The 25,872-nt window shown below is 41.8% G+C and overlaps 1 protein-coding gene across 1 annotated transcript; it reads left to right on the forward strand.

The window, feature by feature from the left end:
• Nucleotides 1–1,793: 1,793 nt before the first annotated feature.
• Nucleotides 1,794–25,440, forward strand: LOC124286729 (myosin heavy chain, striated muscle-like). The gene is given in 36 exon segments (XM_046723154.1): nt 1,794–2,130; nt 2,576–2,719; nt 2,982–3,138; nt 3,353–3,380; nt 3,818–3,923; nt 5,679–5,771; nt 6,302–6,365; nt 6,840–6,938; nt 7,237–7,340; nt 7,662–7,913; nt 8,003–8,152; nt 11,685–11,855; nt 12,020–12,323; nt 12,528–12,598; nt 13,017–13,104; nt 13,259–13,376; nt 13,560–13,817; nt 13,941–14,406; nt 14,677–14,886; nt 15,086–15,231; nt 15,699–15,789; nt 16,081–16,137; nt 16,825–16,911; nt 17,249–17,415; nt 17,549–17,627; nt 17,950–18,195; nt 19,518–19,714; nt 19,998–20,130; nt 20,521–20,737; nt 21,091–21,331; nt 21,572–21,764; nt 22,419–22,679; nt 23,111–23,350; nt 23,708–23,908; nt 24,777–24,842; nt 24,845–25,440. Coding segments are annotated over 36 exon segments (5,781 nt in total). The 5' UTR covers nt 1,794–1,932; the 3' UTR covers nt 24,923–25,440.
• Nucleotides 25,441–25,872: the final 432 nt, after the last annotated feature.

A 25,872-nucleotide genomic window follows, 5' to 3' on the forward strand; every position in this document is an offset into this window, starting at 1 on the left:
CGAGCATATTTAGGTCGACATGGTGCTGCTCCCAGTACGTCTTCAGGATAAATGTGTCATACCTGACGTATGTCGGATTGGCCCAACAAGGCATCAAACTGTGTCACTGTCACTGAGTATGTGAAAGGGCGTTTTCAAGAAATGGCTACGTTAAAAGATGATATTTATTGTTAACCCACACTGACAAAGGGGATTACTTGGAATAATGACTGTTTGGCTCGGTTTAGTATATTGTGTCAGCATGGTATCTCAGTTGGGTAGCAGTATAAAACCAGTATTAGCCAAAACAATTTCAAGCAGACACTATACACTAACATCTCTATCCATGAAAATGAACAGTTATCATGATAACTCTGCATCTCATTAGGTTATAGATGTGTACTTCGAGTGAAACAGTCTAGGGTGTAACATTGTATCCCGAGTTTCATTTGGGAAAGGGTTTGCAAGTGGCTAGAGATATAAAAGTCATGAAAAACACTGGAAAGTTCAACAGTCCATTCTTTGAATCCCCTTTTCCCAGAACAATGCGGTATATATGTCGCACATGTTATCAAGTTAGACTTTCCTCACAAGTGGAGAGGACACACTGTTGTGTAACGGTTCTTATCTTTAATTATAATCCCAGAACGCGAAATAGAGTACCCGTGGAATAACTCTTTAATGTAGGGGTGCATCATCTTGATCTAACAGCATGAGTTTCAAATGTAACTTTAGTGTGTTGGTAAGTTGCATTTACACTGAGCACATGGATTGTTACCTTCATTTTGGAAAGGGAATAGTAAATTACATACACATACACACCTAAGCGTTCTGACTTTGATTGGTTTGGAGAGGGTTATTGATCTGAATTAGAATAACGAGTTTGGCTCTGTATACTCTCGAAGATTCTGTTTTTCACATAATTACTCTTGATTCTTTACAGGAAGTTGGTAGTTCTTGACACATACAGTGAACACAACGGAACATGAATCAATCATGGCCAAATATAATTCTATAACACATTTTACTATTACGACGTCACACCGCTAAATATGAGGCAATGGTGCATGCCGTTATGTATAGAAAAGAGCCAGATTTCAATCTGTTCAGTTTTTAGCGGGTGTTAGTGGTAGGTTTTGTTGTGACCACACTGTATTGCCACAGATACTGTGAACATAGTAGTAACCGTAATTCTGACTTTTGTAACCTACAATTGCACATATCATGATCTCAGAATACACCAAGAAATAAGTTCTTTATAGAAATTGTAGCTTCAACGATGATGATATGGATGTTACATCTACTGTTTCAAATGTGTTTGACAACTAATGTGACTGAATGCCTGAGCTGTTAGGATCGACTATTTTCCATATATATATATATTGATGGTAATGCTGTATTGGCCTTGTGTATCGTGTTGTGAACCACCAAGCTTTCATCCGACATACCTTCTCCTTTCAAACGGAAGCAGTCTCCAGTGTTTCAGTTAAAGACTGGGGTGTGTAACCCATGGCAGTCAGACAATATGCTGTTGTACAGATCTCTTTATAGCAATTCCGCTTTATGGTAGAAGCGTCATAGTACTCAAGTGTATCCGAAATGACGTGAAGAATTGCGAGGTTTTGTCATACAAAAGTGCGCTGACGGTTTCAAATACAAGAGTCGCCTCCGATTAAGATCCTTTGTTTGTCGCCTAGTGTGTTTTCTCGGATTGTTAGACATCCTTAATCTAGGTTATTTCCTCCAGTACTGACACGCCAAAATTATTCAGTGTCGTGCTTTCCAAGCTTTACCAGCCATTTTGGTCATTCCAGCTGGACTCCAGTCTTGGGCTGTTCCGATCGACTTCAGCGGCCAAGAGCGGTACAGTGATCGGGGAGCCAATCTGTAGACAGTCTCCCAGTTTCGGGTTTTATTTGTTTCGATAACAAGGGAGCTTGATAAACCAACAAGATGGCCTCCTACGATGTCAATGATCCGGACATGAAGTACCTTGCGGTAGACCGCAAGAAAATGCTGAAAGAACAGACGAAGCCATTTGATGCCAAAACAGCTTGCTGGGTACCCGATGAGGAGGATGGCTTCGTTGTCGGAGAGATCAAAGGCGAGTCTGGTGAACAAGTCACAGTCGTTGTCGTGGAAACCAACGAGGTAACTATTTTCAATTTTTAGAGTCGGACGGTTACATGTTACATGCGTTACATTTTTTTATTATCTTCTGTTGGCCTTAATAGCGTATAAGCGTAAGTATTGAGCTCTGTAGTTAATAACAGGACACATATATCAGTGTGTAAAGTATTTGGATAACAAGAACGTTACTTTTGACGAACCTGTTTGTTACCCACTTGACATTTAGCATTTCTAGAAGAGGGGTGGTGGGGTAGCCTAGTGGTGAAAGTGTTCGCTCGTCAAGCCGAAATCCGGGTTCGATTCTCCACATGGGTACATTGTGTGAAGCCCATTTCGGGTGCCCCCCGCCGTGATATTGCTGGAATATTGCTAAATGCTGCGTAAAAATAAACTCACTCACTCACCTTTCTAGGAGAATTTTCGTTTGAAACATTTGAACATGAACATTTATGATTTACGTTATCAGACAAAAACCGTGAAGAAGGATGACATCCAGTCGATGAACCCTCCCAAGTTCGAGAAGCTCGAGGACATTGCTAACTTGACATACCTGAACGAGGCCAGCGTCTTGTACAATCTGAAAGCCAGATACACTTCTGGATTGATCTATGTGAGTAATGTGTTGGATGAAGTACCGCTTCCAGGACAGCTGATTGCGCACAACACTGCACTCGTTGCAGTACCAATTGTCTCTTAATTTCCAACGTTGATATATCCGACATTGATAAACATTCGATTAATGTTGGTGTGGTGAAGAAAGAGATGCACGAATATCCTTATAATATGTTAAACCATAAGAATAATACCTCTGTACCAAAAAGATCAATTGTAAACTAAACAATTAACGCCTGATCTTGTCCTACGTATTTCAGACATACTCAGGTCTGTTCTGTATCGCCATCAATCCCTACCGCCGTCTCCCCATCTACGTCCCGTCCGTCGTTGACAAGTACAGAGGCAAGAGGAAGACCGAGATGCCTCCTCACTTGTTCTCCATCTCTGACAACGCCTACCAGTTCATGGTGCAAGGTAGGGTTTTCAACCTGGCTTGGTGATATGGAGTTATTCAGCTCGACACTGTCGTAACGCTGACCACGTAATTACGCAACTTAGTGATGGAATCAAAGCCAAAGATGTGAACATTTAGCATAATGATTGGAATAGCGGAAATACAAGAACTCGTCGTGAACATTAGGAAGATTATACTATACTCACATACATGTTCAAATCCTTTATATTTCAGATCGTGAGAACCAGTCTATGTTGATCACGTAAGTCATTTTCATCACTGATCATGATTACAAAATTGCGATGAACCTATACTATGTATATTATGAACAAGTTAGGGATCATTAACATTTTGGGGATTTCTTTCCAATAGAGACTGAGCGCACAATTTCATGATAACGTCCCTCAAAATATTCATAAACCCGTACCTTTTTGTTCGCTATGTTTGTTTTCATGTATAAGCAGCTAGTGTGTGTCAGTCGCCTTGGTTTAAGGTCACATATGAGGGATTGGTGTTCGAGTCTTCTTTTATTATTTTATTATTCGTTTTATAATCTTTTGGATATGTGCAGGAGATAACAGTGAAGGGTCAGTATGTTCATGTAACAAGTAAATAAGATCCGTGGATCCGTTATGACTGGTAGAAATCTCAAACTTTAACTATCTTCCAATCACGTAATTTAACCTTTGGTCATTACAGTGGCGAGTCTGGAGCCGGAAAGACTGAGAACACCAAAAAGGTCATCTCTTACTTTGCATTCGTTGCTGCCGCAGGAGATAAGAAAGAAGAGAGTGAGGAAAAGAAAGTAAGTAATCGGAATGTTGCAAAACTTTTCTCATTCACAACATAACTTACTTAAAATAGTGTTGCACGTTCGCAACACAGTAGTAAAAAGAACACAAAAAATATGCCACGTTTGAGGCAGATCGAAAGAGAGAACTGTCGGAATGGCCCAACAAGGAACTAACCACACCGTCACTGCCAGAACCTTCGGCTGCACCCGAGCAACTGTCATCAGACTGATGGAGCGACTAGGACAAACAGGCAATACGTCAGACAGGCCTAAGATTGGTCGACCACGTGTGGCAACGCCCGGTGATGATCACCACATCCGGACAATTCATCTTAGAAATCGTTTTGTAAGGACGGCATCAACGGCATGAGTGACGGTACTAGCCCACCGTACCAGTCGACATACAATGCACTGGCCACTAAGAGAACATGTGTTGTTCGAACACATCGACCCTGCCGCGGAGTGCATCTGACACTTTAAAACCGACGTCGTCAATTGACATGGGTCAGACGAGTTCGCCGCTGGCAGATGCGTGATTGGCAACGTGTGATGTTCAGCGACGAGAGTAGGTTTTGCCTGTACAGTGATGGCGGTCGGGTTTGTGTTTACAGACGAGTAGATGAACGTTCAGAGCCGAATTGCATTCAGCAAGTCCGACCGTTTGGAGCCGGTAGCGTGATGGTGCGGGGGTATGTGCGGCGATCTCAAACCGAGATTTGTGATTATTCATGGCAACCTGAATCCTCGAAGATACAGGGATGCGACCAGCTGAGTTACCATTTATCCAGCAACAACAACATGGCATTGTCTACCAACACGATAACGACAGGCATCATACCACAAGACTGGCAAACGACTTTCTGCATAAAACCAACATAGTTGTTTTGCTTTCGATATGAATGCGATAGAACACTTATGGGACTACACGGATTGACAAATCAGAAGACTACCAGCTCCACCTGTCACCCCCCAACAACTGGAACGATGTATCCAACAGGATGGCAACGGATCACGCCTAACGTCATTGTCTTACGGCATCAATGCGTCGACGTGTTTTGACGTGTATTGAAGCCAACGGTGGTCACACTCACTATTGATTCAACATTTGATGACATTTGCAGAAAAACCGCCTTATTGATTTGTGTAAAAGTTCCGACTATGATACCACGTGTCTTTCAGTGTCAGTCAAACGGTACTTTCGACTTTGTATGAAATGAAATTGTGTACATTTGCTGTAGAATTGAGTACTCTATTGAAATTAAACAGATGTTCATTTTTATATACTTTTCTTTGCTTTTCAAGTTTGGTCAAACACTGCAGACTTTCTATTGAACGCTATTTTTCAGGCTACGTATTTTTTGTAAAAATGTTTTGGTTGAATGAAGACCGGGATAAAAAATAGATTTGCACCCACTTGACCACTACAGTGTTGAAGTGTTGAAAAAAGATGATCCATATCCCATACCCAGTTATTAAATTTTCAATTTGTTCTTTAAAAATGGAACGAAGTAGATGTATACTGCAAGTGCTTTATAAGCAACAGTACAATTCATATTTGGATATAATGTTGCTAACGTAAAATCTTTTTAATTGAAAATCCATCACATGATTAACTCAACAGAGCGGAATAGTCTAAGTTGGCCCTCAGTTTAAATTCGATATCACCGGGAGCTACTGAGTCTACGAGTGACTCAGAGCTAAGTATGTATTATTATGTTATATGTCTCAATATCTATATGCGATTCACATAACTTTTTTCATTTTCAGGGTTCCCTGGAGGATCAGATCGTGCAGGCTAACCCTGTCCTTGAGGCCTACGGTAACGCCAAGACGTCCCGTAACAACAACTCCTCCAGATTCGTACGTCATTCGTATAGTATCATTACTTCTGTACTTGTACCGACGCAAATGTACAAATGTTCTATGTATGCATCACCAGATTCCGTCCCTCCGAGGTACTGCCGTCAGAGCAGGACATGCTTACGCTTTTCGCGAACACCTGGTGTCATCAATGATTTCAGTAGTCTAACCGTACAGTTTTCACAGCTAATTTGCCCTTTACAACAAATGGAATCTATTTCTGAGGATAGTCAAGACAGGGTATAGTTTGTGGATAGTGTCTGCCTGGAGAATGTAAGGAAGCATTAAACTTTTAGGTATTAAATATGGTCTTTGTTCTTACCCTCCCTTGAACTCGGGAGAAAAGGAATTAAAATGGACTGGTCGACTAAGAGTCAGTATACTCTGTCCTTGCGGAATATCCCAATCTATGGGATGTCTCTGTGGGATGTGACTATAAAACCGGCTTTGGTCGTACATCATCCACCACCACCCATCCAACCACAGATACCCCCTCACTCACTCACACTGTTGTTTTTGTGATCTTTCAGGGTAAATTTGTGCGTATTCATTTCGGCAGTTCAGGAAAAATCGCCGGAGCTGATATTGAAACATGTAAGTATTAGTATTTAACATTTGTAATGCGCTAAATTCCGCACCACGGAGGGCACGCTCAAAGTGCTACAATCTTATATTACTGCGCCACACGCCACCACGATATAGTATACCTTGCTGGATGCAATAGGCTGGACTGCTATGATTATTTCGTTCATACTGTGATTATATATCCAATGCTATGAACAACTGATTCCGCAAACAATGTGTATATTACAGGCCTCGGGCCTTTTGTGTGTAACACCCCTCACCCACTCGTGCCACATCTTAGTGTTTTCTGTGCTGACTTCGGGTACATCGGGTGCGTGGTGAAGCTTAGAGGTTAAAGCTTGCACTGGTCACGCCGAAGGTACAGCTTTGTTACCCGGTAATACTTTCTGTTGGTAAAATGTAGAGAGCACATTTCTGAGTTAATATCACTGGAATATTAATAAATGTTGCGTTAAAATATACTCATTAACTTTTTTATCCTAGATTTGCTTGAGAAGTCTCGGGTAACCCAACAGCAGTCGGTAGAGAGGAACTACCACATCTTCTACCAGATGTTGTCTGGCGCCGTTCCGGATGTAATTGGTAAGTAAATAAAGTCTTCAAGGAAAATGCTTCATAACAAACAACGGGGAGAGTTCTATGGATATACAAATTCTTTATCATCAATATGAGGGACGTTTAGGTGTAGCTACTAGCATGTATATCCATAGAACTCTCCCCGTCGTTGATCACACCAACTTCTAAATGCCACCCTAAGAAGTCATGCTTCATAATACATGTAATCATTTTCCTAATTTAAACAGCTATGTAGATCTGCTGCAAGCGTACACCAATAATAATGTTTATGTGACTCATATACATTTGAAAACAATTTCCGCAGAGAAAATTGTGGCTCAAGCAGACCCTGGTCTTTACTCCTTCATCAACCAGGGTGTATTGACCGTGAATGGCATTGACGACGTAGAGGAAATGAACACCACCCACGTGAGTGTTATTTCAAGCGTATAAACTCACGTTATTTTGCTGTAATGGTAAAGCAAACCCATCACTGAAAAATGATGATTTTAGATAAACTGTTTCGCACGTCTTTAACCACTAATACTGAGATATGTACGTGCGTACGCACGTACACATACGTATAATGTTAGCTTCTTAACCGTTCAGTTGGGGCAGCACTGACAGATTGTGTTGGTAGTGGGTTTTCAAGATACGTTTCTATTCAACATAGTTTTTTTTAGTGAACTAGGGTCACTGTGATCCTGCGAGTCTTGAAAGTTTAGTACATTTTACATTCATATTTTGCAGAGTGCCTTTGATGTTTTGGGTTTCACCCCGGATGAAAAAGTTAGTTGTTACAAGTGCACTGGTTCCATTCTGCATTTGGGTGAGATGAAGTTTAAGCAGAAGGGCGAACAGGCTGAGCCTGATGGAACTGCTGAGGCGGAGAAGGTTTCCTTCCTGTTGGGTGTCAACTGTGGTGACTTCCTGAAGGCTCTGTGTAAACCCAAGATCAAGGTGGCCATGGATTACGTCACCCAAGGACGTACCAAAAATCAAGTGAGTACCTCTTTGGAAATTGAATTTGTGTACTTCATAACTTGACAATTTACCAACGTATCAGACATTATTTCTGTGACTGTTTCTAGGTTCTGTACTCGGTCAATGCCATGGCTAAATCTCTCTTCGATCGCGTTTTCAACTGGCTTGTGAGGAGGGTCAACCATTCTCTGGACACCAAGAAACCAAGAAACTATTTTATCGGCGTACTGGACATTGCTGGATTCGAGATCTTTGATGTATGTATTCACCTTGACACTCCCAATGAAATATTATGCCATAAATGAACAGATTCAGATCCAAGCCATAGTTCTCTCTTCATATTAGAATACAGAAACCTGTCGTCTCACCACTTTATACATACATGACTATGAGCTGAAATCTTTGTCTTGTGTATTGTATTGTCAATGTGTGCAGTAATTGATGGAACCACGTGACACAACAATGTTCAGTTCTAGTCGCACGTAACCTTGTCAGCTCTACAATCCGGCACGCTATCGAAACCGGATTATGGCTTCACTCCCGACGAGTGCCGGCTTAGACAGCTTCCCTGTATAGGTATATTCCTCACTGTCAAACAGTAGGCTGTTTATAGCTGCTTCATCGCTGAGACAACTCTTGGTGTGAGCTAGAACGAATATTGTTGAACAAAGAGGGACGATAGACCAAACAAATCTGGCATAATCTAGAGGTATATAGCAACTAGCTTGTCTGTGATGTGAATTGTTAAATTTACCAACACAATACGTTAACTAAAGCAAGACAGTATTGGAAAATATGTTGTTAAATGGGAGAGATCAAAATACTTAAAGATAACTACATGGTTGAAGAAAACCCCAAGACAAAAGCTGGACTTCTTTTAAGTGCCTTTTCCCCTTGATATAAAACTGACCACTCAGTCATAACTATATTTTTCTCCAATGCAATTAATCGACAAAAAGGAACGGGTATTGGATATCTACGGAAGCGTAGTAGGGCCACGGTGAAAATGTTTTGGGGGGTCACTATCTCCTACGTAGGACTTAATATCTCCTACGTAGGACTTAGTATCTCCTACGTAGGACTTAATATCTCCTACGTAGGACTTAGTATCTCCTACGTAGGACTTACTATCTCCTACGTAGGACTTACTATCTCCTACGTAGGACTTAGTATCTCCTACGTAGGACTTACTATCTCCTACGTAGGACTTAATATATCCTTTTTAAGAATGGTTATTAAGTTGAGAAATGTTTGGCTATGCAGGACGTTAGATAGTGGAAATGTGAGTCAGTGAATATTCATGACACTAACGCAGTGTTACTGTACAGTGTGTATTGCGTTAGCGTGACGTGGACCCTGTTCTAATTGCAGTTATGGAGGTTTGGGTATGGTTATGTTTAATCTATCATACATACATCTACTCACACACACAAACACAGAGAGAGAGAGAGAGAGAGAGAGAGAGAGAGAGAGAGAGAGAGAGAGAGAGAGAGAGAGAGAGGTGGGTGGGATGATTGGGGTGAGGTTGTGATATGAAACTCGGGTTATAACACGACCTCCGCAAGTTGTTGCTTGTCTTGATGGGGCTAGGTTGGATCGGATGCAACGCTCGTTTGCGGTTTTATTCGTAATTGTTTACAGGTTGGCTTGACTGGGGTGGACAAGTGTTGAGTGCGGCGTAAAACAATACGAAATTCAAAAAGGCAAAGAATTGTCATTATAGTTACTTGTATAAATATAAGGGGATACGTACACATAGATTGCCACCTATAGTCTATGACACGTCTGTACACGCAGATTATGATTCATGTGCAACTACCTCTGAAATATCCAATGCATAATAGTAAAGTGTAACAAAGTGCAACATATAACAGTGAACTAACTGCAACGCGTAATAGTAGAGCAAACTGAACGCAAGGCAGTAAAGTATAACAGTCGGTCCAACACAGTACTAATGTGCAACAATTAGTTGAACACATGACTCTAATAGTGAAGGAAACAGTAGACTCTAATAGTAAATTGAAACACATGATAGTAGACTCTAACAGTAAATGAAACACATAACTGTAGACTCTAATAGTGAATGAAACGAATGACTGTAGACTCTTACAGTGACTGAAACAGTGAAACAGGAGATTGTGTGCGTGTCTGGGGCTTTAAGTCGACCGTTTCAGATTAATCCATATAAACGTATATCGATCATCTCCTACAGGAAATATTAAGTACTACGTAGGAGATACTATGTCCTACGTAGGAGATACTAAGTCCTACGTAGGAGATATTAACTCCTACGTAGGAGATATTAAGTCCTACGTAGGAGATACTAAGTCCTACGTAGGAGATACTAAGTCCTACGTGGGAGATACTAAGTCCTACGTAGGAGATACTGTGTCCAACGTAGGAGATACCCACTTAGGAGATACTAAGTCCTACGTAGGAGATACTAAGTCCTACGTAGGAGATACTAAGTCCTACGTAGGAGATATTAAGTCCTACGTAGGAGATACTAAGTCCTACGTAGGAGATACTAAGTCCTACGTAGGAGATACTAAGTCCTACGTAGGAGATATTAAGTCCTACGTAGGAGATACTAAGTCCTACGTAGGAGATATTAAGTACTACGTAGGAGATAGTAAGACCAAAAAAATTTTCACCGTGGCCCTACTACGCTTCCGTAGATATCAAATACTCCACCCCTATTAAATAAATATTATGCAGAAACGATTTAGGCCGTATTAGAAGAGACGAAATGAGAGACAGGTAAAACAATTTACTCATCTTCATTCACGAAAAGAACAATATTAGATAAATCAAATCAATTGGAAGACAAGATTAATGACATAAAAGATGACATAAGGCATATTTTCAACAAAACAATTATCTGAACAATCAAAATACAGGTTAGAACTAGAACGATGAAAGAAGACGCAAGAGGTATGCAAAGTCGAAATAGAATGCAGTTGAACGATGGAGGAAAAATGTTTTCTTCTGCGACTTGGAAAATAGAAAATAAATCCTTAAAACAAAGAAAGTTGTAACTGAACATGATACGGTGAAGCCGGACAGCAATAATAATTGAGGGAGTTTTACAAAGATGTGTATACGTCTGTTAGCATTGCTGACTGAAATTATGATAGTTTAGAGAATCAGTCATTAGAAAACCAAGTGAAAAACACTCTGGAAAGAGAAAAGAATATATGTCTCATATTCAGTTAAGACATGAAAAACAATAAAAGCCCCGGAGTTCACGATTTTCAGAATATATTTTAAGCGGAGGACGCTGGTATGTTGCTATAGTAACAGCAGAGAATATATCTAATAGCAACTTAATGAATGTTTGTGTAATCAACATGAAAAGCTAAAGGAAATAAGTAGATGGTTTGCAAGCCTCAAAAAAAGAAATCTGACTTTAATAGGAAACATACAGAAACGTCGAAAATTTAGCACTACCAAAACCTGTCCACATACTTTTGTGGATAAGAAATCCCAACCTACTAATGAGTTTGGTTTATCACTACAAAACCACAATTTTGTATAGAACAATAAAAAGACGAAATGACACGAAATGGACGATTTTGTACTGAAGGTATGAGAAAAGTTGATCACACTCATTAGAGCTATCTACTTTCAGATAATATTGTAAAAAACACTCCAATGACGTCAACGAAACGTACACATGGATATTAGAGTATATGGTCTATAAATGCTTTGCCCTCGCGGTAAGATGTGAATATGCCTTCAAGAAACAAGTGAAGTGACGCTTTGTTTCTTAATACCCTGTTATTCCAGTTCAACAGCTTTGAACAGCTGTGTATCAACTACACGAACGAGCGTCTGCAGCAGTTCTTCAACCACCACATGTTTGTGCTGGAGCAGGAAGAATACAAGAAGGAAGGCATTGTCTGGCAGTTCATTGACTTCGGCATGGACTTGCAGGCCTGCATAGAACTTATTGAAAAGGTATGTCAAATGCGGCTAATCTTAATCTTGGCAGTAACCATACTTACATAGAGAACGTTTTTTTCAGATATCAGTAACCTCTGTATATTTTTCTGGATATTATTTATTCATGTTGCCATCTAAACAATAGATATGAAACATCTGCATCTATTTAACTGTTTTAGCCCCTGGGTATCCTGTCAATTTTGGAAGAAGAATGCATGTTTCCTAAGGCCAGTGACAAAACCTTTAAGGATAAACTGACGGAGAACCATATGGGCAAATCTCCCAACTTCCTCAAGCCTGGAAAATCTATGAAGGGAGGTCAACACGGTGACTTCGCCCTGAAGCACTACGCTGGAACAGTTCCCTACAACATTGGAGGCTGGCTCGAGAAGAACAAGGATCCTATCAACGAAACCTTGGTGAATTTGCTTAAAGAATCCAAGGAACCGCTGGTGACTCTTCTCTTCCAGCCTCCAGCTGAGGGTAGGCTTTCATTATGTACTTACTACAAAGATCTATCAATACGAAATAAAGGCCTCTTATGAGGCCTCAATGACCAAACATTGGAAACATCTTTGACATCTTTGCATTTTCGATGATATTGTGTCATCATGCGGTTTTGCGGTTAACCTTATTGGTATTTTCTGTTCTGTTTAATCCTGATACCATTGATTAAACTATATTTAGATGCATCTGCTGGCGGTGGTAAGAAGAAGAAGAAGAGTTCTGCATTCCAGACTATCTCTGCAGTTCACAGGGTAAATACACGTCACCATATCTGATACAAGTGAAACACCTACTGCGCACATGTTATTAACATAGAACAACAAGTTGAGAGACCCCAACACATCATGCCAGGGAATGTATATTACTTGGCACACTATTTCGTTATATCACCTGGTATGGTAATGACGATCGTTTGCAAGGTAAAAGTATGATTAGAACTATCGTTTACTCAAACAATGACACTCCTGTGCAGGAAAGAGCATTTGTAGCCCTGTAAAACTCACTCCACCCCCACCCAAAACACACTTAAGGCTGTCCCCACCTTCAAGTTTATTGATTGAAACCTCCTGCATCGATTCAAAGAGGCATTTAGAGTAAATAACATAGTTAACTACTGATGGCGTGAGTGATGGCTCTTGTTTCAAAGATGCTCTTTATGTTCTATGATAGGAGTCTCTGAACAAGCTGATGAAGAACTTGTACACTACTCACCCTCACTTCGTGCGTTGCATCATTCCCAACGAGACAAAAAGTCCAGGTAAACCAACCCATATTTCTTTCGCTGGTGTAATATCATTGATGACCTTGTAAAATTAAATACATATAACACTATCAGATTTACAAAGCAGTTTATTTCTCTATGATTACAATGTATATAGGTACAAAGAAATAGTTTGATCTCGTGCTTGCAGGTGTGATTGACGCTGCCCTTGTGCTCCACCAGCTCCAGTGTAACGGTGTACTTGAGGGTATCCGTATCTGCAGGAAGGGATTCCCTAGCAGAGTCGTGTACTCTGAGTTCAAACAGAGGTTCGTATGCCATTCCTAGACATCTAGTTACAGTTTAATGCTTAGCGGAATGTTACTATCACACACCTAAACCATTACATCATCAAGATTAAATTTTATGAATTGAACGCAATAAGTAAAGGTCTTGCCCACTCTGGCCATGACATGTAGACTTTGAGCAAACATCTGTCTGATTCTTCCCAGATATTCTATATTGGCTCCAAACGCTATCCCAGAAGGCTTCGTTGAAGGCAAGATTGTTGCTGGCAAGATTCTGGACGCCCTGGAACTGAGCAAGGACGAGTACCGTCTGGGTAACACCAAAGTTTTCTTCAAAGCTGGAATTCTGGGTTACCTTGAGGAACTCCGTGACGATCGTCTCAGCACAATTTGCTGTTTGTTCCAGGCTCACATACGTGGGTACTTGAAGCGCAAGTTCATGAAGAATTTGGATGATAAGAGGTATAAGAATGAATATTTAAATAATATATAATAATAATGATAATAATATCAATGGATTTGGTGATTATTTCTTGCTTTGCCTTTGGTAATGGCATGGCTTTAATGAGTTCAGTGTTTCTACAGAACTGCATTGGAGTTGATCCAGAAGAACATCCGTAAGTGGCTAGCCATGAGGAACTGGCTCTGGTGGAGATTCTACACCAAGGTCAAGCCACTTCTCAGTATTCAAGCCGCTGAGGATGAAATGAAACTAAAGGAAGAAGAACTAGCAAAGACAAAGGAAGAACTTACAAAGGTTAATCAGAGGTGCAAGGAACTTGAGGAGCAGAGTGTTGATTTGATGGAGTCCAAGAACAAAATGTTCCTGGAGGTGCAGACCCAACAGGATACCATTGATGACTGTGAGGAGAGAATCGAGCAGCTTTTGAAAGGCAAAGAAGATTTTAAGAATCAAGTGAAAGAGCTTGAAGATCGCCTTCTTGATGAAGAAGATGCCAATGCTGATGCTGTAGAAAATCGTAAAAAAATGGAGTCAGAGAAAGACGCTTTGAAGAAAAATGTCGAGAACTTGGAGGGGAGCCTGAAAAAGGCAAGCTGTGATACAAGTTTAATAAAATATGATGGTATTTAATAGGTCCACATCCACCTGATCTCACGTACCTGGCCAAGTTATCCTAAAACGCATATAGACTGAATGTGAGAAAATGTCACACTTTGCTCCTTAAATAAAAGTGACAGTCCATAGTAAAAGTCTACCCATTGCACGAATCCGAGTTTACACTAAGCTGCGTTTATGTGTTATTATCAAATAGTGATGTTACTAGTTTCAAACACATCATATATGGGGTTTCCGTTTCAGGCTGAAGATGATAAGCAGGCCAAGGACAAACAGATTCTTGGTCTGCAGGATGAGCTGGCAAATGCTGATGATGCTATAGCCAAGCTGTCTAAACAGAAAAAGGATGGCGAGGAAACCCTGAAGAAGAACCAAAGCGATCTCCAGGCGGAGGAGGACAAAGTCAATCACCTCAGCAAACTAAAGAGCAAGTTAGAACAAACTCTTGATGAGGTATGATCTCAACTAAGTATACTATGCTGACTGCAGTTGGGTCGCATGTAATGTTCACTTCAATGTTGTAAAGGTATATTTGTTTTGTAAAAGTAATCAATTTAGGCAGGCATACTCATTCTATACAGTTGTATGATAAAGTTGTTGGCAAATATAATAAATGCGACCTTCAGACTCTGAAATTGTCTTTGAAACTAAGCTGGAGGACAACCTAGAGCGTGAGAAGAAGGTGCGCGGCGATGTTGACAAGGCCAAGAGGAAGGTCGAGCAGGACCTCAAGGCAACTCAGGAGGTTGTGGAGGACCTGGAACGTGTCAAGAGAGAACAGGAAGATTCACTGAGAAGGTAGATAATCCAGTTGTCCCTGTTAAATATTAAAATGATCCCAGAGTAGTATTTAAAGAACTACCGTAATCATTGCAATTAATATGTCACTCGGTACCCTTTAGCACTAAAGGGTTCGGGTCGAGGTAACATGTTTCCGCTTGAAAATGTAACTTTATAACGTAGCGATACCTGCAAAGATTACTGACAGTATTATATCTTCAGAAAATGGAATGCCTTCGTATTTAATGTAATATGAGGAATATAACTCTGAAGATGTGTGCATCCATATGACAGGGATAAATGGGGTTTTGAAGGTACAAGATTCTTTTGCATTTCACCATTAAATTAGTAAGTTATACCATTTGATTATCGCGCAACACAGAGAAGGGACCTGTCTGGGTTGCTTCACATCTGATGGATGTCTGCATGTTGTGATCACGAGAGTGAACATTATATCATTTAATGTGAAAACATGACATTTTTAGGAAAGACGTTGAAATCTCAGGTCTTAACACCAAACTCGAAGATGAACAAAGCATGGTTGCACAGCAACAGAGGAAAATCAAGGAATTCCAAGTATGTTTGAACATTTTGTACGCTGATACAAGTTAGGTCATAAGTATTTGATAGGAAAAAGAATTTAAATAGGATTTTATACTTGTAAATGTCAACAAATATTTTATTCTTATATTACCCAACGCAATGTATTGAAACACTGCTGTTTTATGAACTGTTAAATGAAGGGAAAAGTCCAGCTACTGGAGTCGAGTGTACGTGAAAATAAGCTTACTTTGGATTGCCTGACGTAATGTTTGACCACAAATGCTGTGAATATTGAAAAACCTGATGACTATGTTTCTTGTACAGAGTCGCGTGGAGGAGCTGGAGGAGGAATTGGAGAGTGAGAGGATGATGAGAGGAAAGGTAGGTGGAACCCATGTCTTGTGTTGAAAGAGACATATTTACCTATTGGCGTGTAAGCCGGTAACCGATTCTGGCGTATGGTCGAGGATGTTACATGACAGTAGTGACATGGTTTAATATTTAAACACGTCACTCGAGAACAGACCACTTACGTGTGTGATGTACAAGGGGGAGGTGTAGTCAATACATGGTCAATGTACAACGAGGAGGTGTGGGTCGGTAGAAGTGTGACGTACAGTGAACATGTGGTCAGTATGTGTGATGTACAACAGGGGGCTGTGTTCAGTGTAGTCGATGGACAGTGGACAATGGACACTCTATATTATGTACAATACGCTAATGTGAGCTGTATATGAGTAATGTACAACAGGGGGCTGTGTACAGTGTATACGATGGACAATGGACACTCTATGTGACGTACAATACGCTAATGTGAGCAATATATGTGTGATTTACAAGAGGGGGCTGTGTTCAGTGTATACGATGGACAATGGGCAATGGACACTATATGTGATGTTCAATACGCTGATGTGGGCAATATCTGTGTGATGTACACAAAGGAGGTGTGATCACTACATGTGTTATGTAAATTGGGAAATGTGGACAGATGTTAAGGATGTGTGAACAAGTTGTTATTTCCAACAGGGAAGTGCGGTCAGCATATGTTATGTACTATGTGTTTTCTAGGTCGATAAGCAGCGAACAGAGCTGGCACGTGAGCTGGATGACCTGTCCATGCGTCTGGACGAGGCTGGAGGTGCAACAGCTGTTCAGGTCAGCCATTTCTAGCGACCAATACACACCTCTCATAAAGTAGCAGTCACAATTATTATCGAAAACAGGCGAAATGGGAAATAACGGCTTATTGACAGTTGATGGTTATTACTATGATATAAAGCGGTAACATATAGAGGATAAAACAAGACTTTATGTATGATTTGTGTACAAGATATAACCCATCAACAATTGTGCTTTAAAACTTATGTATTTGTATCTTATAAGGAGCACGTTAACACTCTTTTAGGTAACTATACAATACGTACATAGAACAAGGTTGACACCTTAAAGTATGGGACAGTGATAGATGTTGGACTGTGGTATGTCGCTACAGACGGAATTGAACAAAAAACGAGAGCTGGAACTTGCTAAGCTTCGTCGCGAACTGGAGGAGGGAACTCTCCAGAATGAAGCCCAGATTGCAAGCCTTCGTAAGAAAGCTAAAGACACTGCTAACGAGCTCGGCGACCAGGTGGACCAACTGACAAAGGTGAAGCAAAGGTACGTGACATATTTTGTAGCTGAAGTGACATTTACCTTCATCTGAGATGATGCATTTTGTGAAATACTATACAATAATGTTTCGATTTAAATAATTTCCATACAATTATCAAACGGAGTCTTGTCCATCTAGGCTTGAAAAGGAGAAGAACCAGATGAGGAGCGACATTGATGAGCTTCAATCACAGCTGGATTCCAGACCCAAGTCAGGCGTCAGTACATTTACCTTCTAGTGATATATAATTATACACTATTAGTATATACCACATTGAAACCTTTATGACATCAACTTATAATATCAGTCTCAATTATCTGTCGATTCTACTGAACCTCAAAGGCAAAATAGCAATGAAAAGTCTGAATATAATACCCGTCTCATATATACTGAATGCATTTTGTCCTTGATTACAGATTATTGAACTATGAAGGTTGAAGATTAGAGCAGTACTTGTTTCAGATACATGAAGTTTCAGGGCGTTACAAAATACGAAGAGATAATGTGACTGAACACCTTTGCATTTTGCGTTGTTTCAGGGCGTCTCCGACAAGATATCAAAACAGATGGAGGCTCAGCTGTCAGAGCTGAACGCAAGATTAGAAGACAGTAACCGCCAAAACGGTGACATCCAGTCTCAGAAGAATCGCTTGCAGGCAGAAGTCAGTGACCTCACACGCCAGCTGGAGGATGCCGAGCACCGTGCTAGTGTGCTGACGAAAGACAAAGCAGCTCTCAGCAGTAGTCTGGAAGAGGCAAAGAGAGGTTTCGAGGATGAGTCTCGTGTAAGTTTCACTGCACGCCATTATCATGTGAAAGATACCGTGAACAATTAAGCTTGTGGCATACATAGATCGCCCCTGTTACAAGAGCGTCATACCTTCAGCACACCTGTTACAAGTGTCATCAGGTCACCTTCAGCACACCTGTTACAAGTGTCATACCTTCAGCACACCTGTTACAAGTGTGTCATACCTTCAGCACACCTGTTACCAGAGCGTCATACCTTCAGCACACCTGTTACAAGAGTGACATACCTTCAGCACACCTGTTACAAGAGTGTGATACCTTCAGCACACCTGTATAAGATGGTCATACATTCAGCACACCTGTATAAGAGTGTCATACCTTCAGCACACCTGTTACAAGAGTGTCATACCTTCCAGCAAAGCACACTTGTATAAGAGGGTCATACCTTCAGCACACTATATGTTACAAGAGGGTAATCACACCTGTAACAAGAGGGTCATACCTTCAGCACACAAGAGTGTCATACCTTCAGCACACCACACCTACCTTCAGCACACCTGTTAAGAGTGTCATACCTTCAGCACACCCTGTTACAAGAGTGAGTGTCATACCTTTCAGCACACCTGTTACAAGAGTGTCATACCTTCAGCACACCTGTTACAAGAGTGTCACATACCTGTCATACATTCAGCACACCTGTTACAAGAGTGTCATACCTTCAGCACACCTGTTACAAGAGTGTCATACCTTCAGCACACCTGTATAAGAGGGTCATACCTTAATCACACCTGTAACAAGAGGGTCATACCTTCAGCACACCTGTTACAAGAGTGTCATACCTTCAGCACACCTGTTACAAGAATGTCATACCTTCAGCACACCTGTTACAAGAGAGTCATACCTTCAGCACACCTGTATAAGAGGTCATATAAGAGTGTCATACCTTCAGCACACCTGTTACAAGAGTGTCATACCTTCAGCACACCTGTTACAAGAGTCATACCTTCAGCACATAGTCATACCTTCAGCACACCTGTATAAGCACACCTGAGAGTGTCATACCTTAATCACACCTGTTACAAGAGGGTCATACCTTAATCACACCTGTAACAAGAGTGTCATACCTTCAGCACACCTGTTACAAGAGAGTCATACCTTCAGCACACATGTAACAAGAGTGTCATACATAAGGAGAACCTCTTTTCAAGCGCTTCAAACAAGCAGTTCAACTGTAACAGCCATATATTGAGGACGGTTTAGTTGTATTCCATTGTTTAACACCGTAAAACGAGTCTGATATACATTTGAATGAATCCTTACTATGGGAACTGTTACCATTCCTATGTTTATGCTACAGCTGCGCATGAAGCTGCAGTCAGAGAACCGCAACCTGAACGCCGACGTCAATAACCTCCGTGACCAGATGGAGGAGGAGCAGGATGGCCGCACTGCCCTACAGAGGCAGTTGTCCAAGGCCAACAACGAGGCGCAGCAGTGGAGGGCCAAGTTTGAGACCGATGGCGAAGCGCGCGCTGAAGAGCTGGAAGAAGCAAGGTGATATTGCCCCCCCAGTATCTTGAATGGCAGATGATGAGTGTGAGTGTGACACAATGTTCCCATCAATATGAGCATGCTATGTATACACCATCTTCAGGTGATCCCATATGGTAAGTGTAGATTAAACATAGCTGCTGTTGGATTGGATAATCTAATACCTCAAAATTCCCAGTTTCATCACCTGTAATCGAACAGTTTGCGCAGACCATTTCTCGTTTGCAAGCACTCATATAGTATAACTGTTCCATCATAAGCCTAATTACGTCTTTTTCCTAACTAGGCGCCGTCTTCAGAGCAAACTTTCGGAAGCAGAGCAAAACCTGGACACTGCCAACAACAAGGTCACCGGCCTTGAAAAGGCCAAATTCAGGCTGCAGGGAGAGCTTGAGGATCTCATGATTGACGCTGAGAGGGTGCGAATTATGTTCTACTCAACTTTGGATAAGTATTCTCTGATCCCAGGAATCCAATAAACACGTTTCTACATCAATGAATCATGGGTATAGAGTAATGACCCTTTGTATATTACATCCAGAAGGCGGTTTTCTCATCTAACGAAATCTCTCAATTTTTCTATTAATCTTTTATATACCAATGTGATGCCTAATATATCTGTAATATATGACAGTCAACTGATAACAAAACCCCTTTCCCTATTGATAAAAAACCCTCTAATTCAATCATAGTTCATCGTACGGTTCCAACGGTACCATCTGTTTATCAATCATTATCAAATACTGATGAAAACATGTTTGCCGAATGACACATAAGAAGGACAATTGTGTGCATTTAATTCCCAATAGGCCAACGCCAATGCTAACAACCTTGAGAGGAAGCAGCGTTCATTCGACAAGACCGTGTCAGAGTGGCAGAGCAAGGTGAAAGGCCTCCAGAACGATCTGGACACAGCCAACAGGGAGAGCCGTACCGCCGCCGCCGATGTGTTCCGTATGAGGACCCAGGTTGACGAAGCTAATGACTCCGTGGAGGCTCTGAGAAGAGAGAACAAGAACCTATCTGGTGAGATGGTTGCTTTAATGATCACTCTGTGACGTTAAGTGCAAAAAACCGTAATCTGGTCTATGTCCATATGTCACGTTGTCTCTGACACAGAAAGCCATTATGTAAAGCATTAGGATAACTAGGTCATATTACTTGGGCTCAGTCTCATATAGTAACGGCGACGGTAACTATATGATAAAGCCCTTTCTTGGTGTCCGTCACCTTGCACTTGCTGGAATATTGCTAAATTCGATTGTTGTAAATTGTAAAAAATCTCTGACACTGTGTTGTCAGAACAATAGGTAATGAGTATGATACAAACATCACCTACGCCCTGATCGGAATGTGCCCAATATTCTACCGGTTTTCAGATGAGATTCGTGACCTGACTGACCAGTTGACAGACGGTGGTCGCAGTGCCCTTGAGATCGACAAGGCCCGCAGGCGTGCCCAGAACGAAAAGGAGGAGCTACGAGTGGCCCTCGAGGAGGCAGAGGTCAGTCTGGAGCAGGAAGAGGCCAAGACTCTCCGTGTTCAGATGGAACTGGCCCAAGTCCGCAGCGAAATCGACAGACGCCTCAGTGAGAAGGAAGACGACTTCGCGAGCTCCAGGTAGTTTTTCACATGGCATTTTCTGACCTCTTAATTATCGCACCTGTGTTTTTCTCGGCGACGTTTTCTTGAAGATGTGACATGAATTAGTTTTCCTTGCTACACAAATACACACAGCCAGGAAATGGTATAATACTGGATTATGGTATTGGTTCGTGTCCTTTTGAATTGCTTTTTCGGATTCCGATGTGAATATTGATGAGTTGATGCTGTCAATATGATCGTGAATATTTCCTACAGACGCAATCACCAGAAGGCCGTTGAATCCCTGCAGGCCAGCCTCGATGCTGAGACAAAGAGCAAAGCGGAGGTCATCAAGATAAAGAAGAAGCTTGAGCAGGACATCAACGAACTGGAAGTGGCCGTGGACAGTGCTAACCGCGCCCGTGCTGATGCCGAGAAGAATGCCAAGCGATACCAGCAGCAGATCAGTGTATGTTTTGTTTAATGTGCCTATCGATTTGAGGAAGTTCGTATTGACTCGTAATGGTCAGTCGCGAAATAAATTCATTGTGTCTCCTTGAAACGTAACCTGGCGTAACTCTTTTTGGTGTCTCTGTCTTAAGAGCGTTTTGACTTTTGGGATCGTATGTATAGCTCATACCCATTTTGATATCCAGTGCTGCAAGATGCAAAACATCATTTTGTCCAAGTTATGCCTTATCAACCAATTGTGATAGTATTTGCGACGAAAAGCATAGACTTTATTGAATTAAATACTGATAATCTTCTCACAGACAAGATGAAAGTTTAGATCACAGTTTGCACCAGTTGAGACGGTGGAGTGTACACAATGACCTGTAAAAACCTATCTTGATACATGTGTTTTTATACCCGTGGAGATCTCGGTTAGAATTGATCTTTAACAACCCATGCTGGTCGTAACAGGAAACTAACGGGATCGGGCCGTAAGGCTTGCTCACATGGTTGACACATGTTATCGTATCCCAACTGCTTAGACCGATGCTCTTGCTCGTGATCACTGGATTGTCTGGTTCAGACTCGGTTATTTACAGGCTGGAATATTGCTGAATTTTCCGTTAAACAACAAACCAACGAACACCATATCTTTATGTATACCCTACAGGAGGTACAGTCTCAGGTCGAAGATGCCCAACGTGCACGGGACGAGGCTCGTGAATCTGTGACAGCTGCTGAGAGACGCTTCAACATGGTGAGCGCGGAGTGTGACGAACTCCGGGGTTCTCTGGAGGTTTCTGAACGTGCACGCAAAGTGACTGAAGGAGAATGCCAAGAAGCCAGCGACCGCGTCAACGAACTGTCTGCCCAGCTGAACTCCGTGTCTGGACAGAAGAGGAAGCTGGAGACTGACATCTCAGCCATGCAGGTGAGGAGTGGACGTGAAGAACTGTGAAGTGTTTGATTTTACTTTAACGGAAATAAGTTATTACAGTCTTGTGTCTAAGCACCGAATACTCATTTTGAGACTGGGTCCGAACGTTGTTAATGGAGGCTCGTGTAACACAGGCATTCGATACCTGCTTGATTGTTATACATCTATGGCCAAACAAAGTGTACCGTAAATGACTTGAATCAGCTTGATTGGACTGTTGATTGGTCCGAGCCCAATATTCCTTTACGTTTGCTGTATGGAACACAACTTGTTGATATGTCAGTATTTTCATCAACCCTTCTTATTTAACTCGCGCTTGGTTTGTATCCCGTGACGATGACAGTGTGAGTGAAATGGTCAGAGAGAACTAACTGGCAAGTTCCTTAAGGAATATTATGAACAATGACAATGTTGGTTTTGTACAGGGCGACCTGGAGGACTTGAGCGGCGATCTCCGTTCAACTGAGGAAAACTATAAGCGCGCCATTTTGGATGTCACTCGTCTCTCTGAAGAGCTCCGTAACGAACAGGACCACGCTCAGTCCCTCGACAGGAACCGCAGGACTCTGGAAAACCAGGTGAAGGAGCTGGTCATACGCGCTGAGGAGGCAGAGTCGAATGGCGTCAAGGAGGCCAAGAAAGCAACCATCAAAATAGAACAGAAGGTGGGTAACACACGTCATTTTTTAAATTACAGTGTGTTGTTAGGTTTAGTATGGACTATGCTCTCCATCGTATGGCATATGTTTACCTGTCGGGAGTCTGTTTGGACTATACATGTGGGAGATAAAATCTTCATTAACCCTTATGCTTTAATTTCATTGGAACGTTTTGTCACTACATGTTAGTAACAGAAAACAACGTGGTTAATGTTACCACAATGCACGCTCAATTGCACAGATACCCAATAAGCTCTATGTTGAAAACGCGTATGTTTATCCCAAATAACTCTCCCACAGTTCACGTTCAAACAAAACCACATACGTTAGGCCATATTCACAGAATATGTGGTTTGCTTGTAGCTCCGCGATTTGGAGGCTGATCTGGAGAACGAGGTGCGCCGCCATTCCGATACCCAGAAACAGGCTCGCAAAGCAGAGAGGGCTGTGAAGGAGATAACCTTCCAGGCCGAGGAGGAGAAGAAGAACCAACAGCGACTCAAAGAGTTCGTCGACAATCTCAACGGCAAGATTAAGACGTTCAGAATACAAGTAGAAGAGGCGGTAAGTTCAGTTTTTCAAGATTTAATGGACAGCCCCAAAAAGTTTGCTTTGATCTTTTTGACAACTAGAAATTGGCATAGCTATGTGAAGCATAGTTACCATGTTGGCATTACTTTGCCAAATTAGATTTAGGTTCTGGTAATTAGAGTTGCTTTGGCAGGCTTGACTAATACCAAATGAAGTGCGACATGTCAAACGGTGCTTGAACGTTATCACATTTAATCTATGAGAGTGTGTCTAGTGTAACGGTGCTTGAAGGCGATAAAGGTTGTCCAATAAAGGTTTGACTAGTGTAACGGTTCCAGAATGTGTCCAAGTTTCATCTATGATAGTGTGTCTAGTGTAGCGATGCTTGAAGGCGATAAAGTTTACTCTTTAAAAAACGTGACAAGAATGACGGTACCGGAAGGATGCCCAGTTCCATCTATGGAAGTGTGTCTAAGTGTAGCGATGCTTGAAGGTGATCAGTGCTATGTAAATACTGGTGGTGTGTGGTCCTGTGCATAGAGCTCATGTCACAAATCAGTTGAAGTTAAGCAACGTTAAGCACTGAGAGTCCTTGGATGGGGACTGCGTTTGGCAGCTTGACTCTTGAGACTTCAGTCCTGCCCCACAACGATGCACATGTGATACATGTGGTCTCCCTTAGACAAATGAGTTAGTTCAAAATTGCCTCTGTTCACCCAGCAGAAATGGGTACCCGGTGGGATAAGTCATGTGACTATAACCTTCTAGCGCCTCACAGGCAGCTTGGGTTATCCGGGGTGATAATGTGCTGTGTTATTCATTGTTAGCGCCATGAGCATACCTGGTTTGGAGTTTGGCGAAATATAAATGGACACATTATTATTATGTTGGCTTGTTGCAGGAGGAGCTGGCCAACATCAACCTGAACAAGTACCGGCAGGTGCAGCAGCTACTGGATGATGCGGAGGAGAGAGAGCTGATTCCGCTGAGAATGCACTCTCCAAACTCAGAGCCAAGAACCGCAGCACCGTATCCAATATTCATTAAATGCTCAAAGCACGTTCTCCCACGCCCAGCCTACTTGTGGAATCCGGAGAGACGATTATTCTTATGTATATTTTAAACAGTTTACAATGTATTGGGAGTGTGGTGAGCGGATCGACTTTCATTCCATACTGAGATCTGCCGTGAAGATTGACACAAACGACGTCATTTTAACACTGACGTAAGAAAAACACCTACAGATATCGGACCTGGGCATGTGAAGTCTAGCTACTGAAGCCCAGGGTATGTTTAGGTGCATTTCAACTCACGATTCGCTTCATAAGCTTTAGTGTAGGGCTGGAGGATTGCGCTCGCTCATCACGCACCAAGCCCTGGTACGCTCAGAAGCAAGTGTTACAATGAAATGACCATGATGGGGATCCGTCGCCGCAGTATGAACACTCGTTAACAGTGTATTCGCTCACAGACAAGACATTGTGAAATATTTGTCTTTCGTGAGTTTCTAGACACGTTAGCTTCCACACCTTTGTTAAGAACCTGAATAAAATGTTTTTTATTGATTGGTTCTTTTGTCTTGCTTGCAAATAGTGGATGATAAATGGATTATAGAATGGTAAGTGTGACAGTTGGTGCGTTGTTCTGAAATAAGCAGGCACAGACAGGGAATTTGTCGGGACACGAGAAATAGTGGACAAGAGACTGCGACCACGTGAGTTTCTGTGGGGCAGGGTACGTAAACCGAGTGCACATGAGGTATGGTGAGTCAAAGAGGGACTGAACTAAGGAGACTGAGTGCACGTGATATATGGTAGACAAGAGATTGTTGTTCGAGTGAATTTCAGACATGCTTGGATAGGGACATAGCGAACGAGTGAACGTGAGATAAGTAGGGACAATGAAAAAAGCGTCCGTGTGGACATGCGAAATGGCGGGATCGGCATGACTGACCTTATGCACGTGCAATATGGCGGAATAGGCGTGATTGGCCTTGT

The sequence above is a fragment of the Haliotis rubra genome, unplaced genomic scaffold (genome assembly GCF_003918875.1).
Source record: "Haliotis rubra isolate DU_JTF1 unplaced genomic scaffold, ASM391887v1 Scf39, whole genome shotgun sequence".
Lineage (NCBI taxonomy): Eukaryota > Metazoa > Mollusca > Gastropoda > Lepetellida > Haliotidae > Haliotis > Haliotis rubra.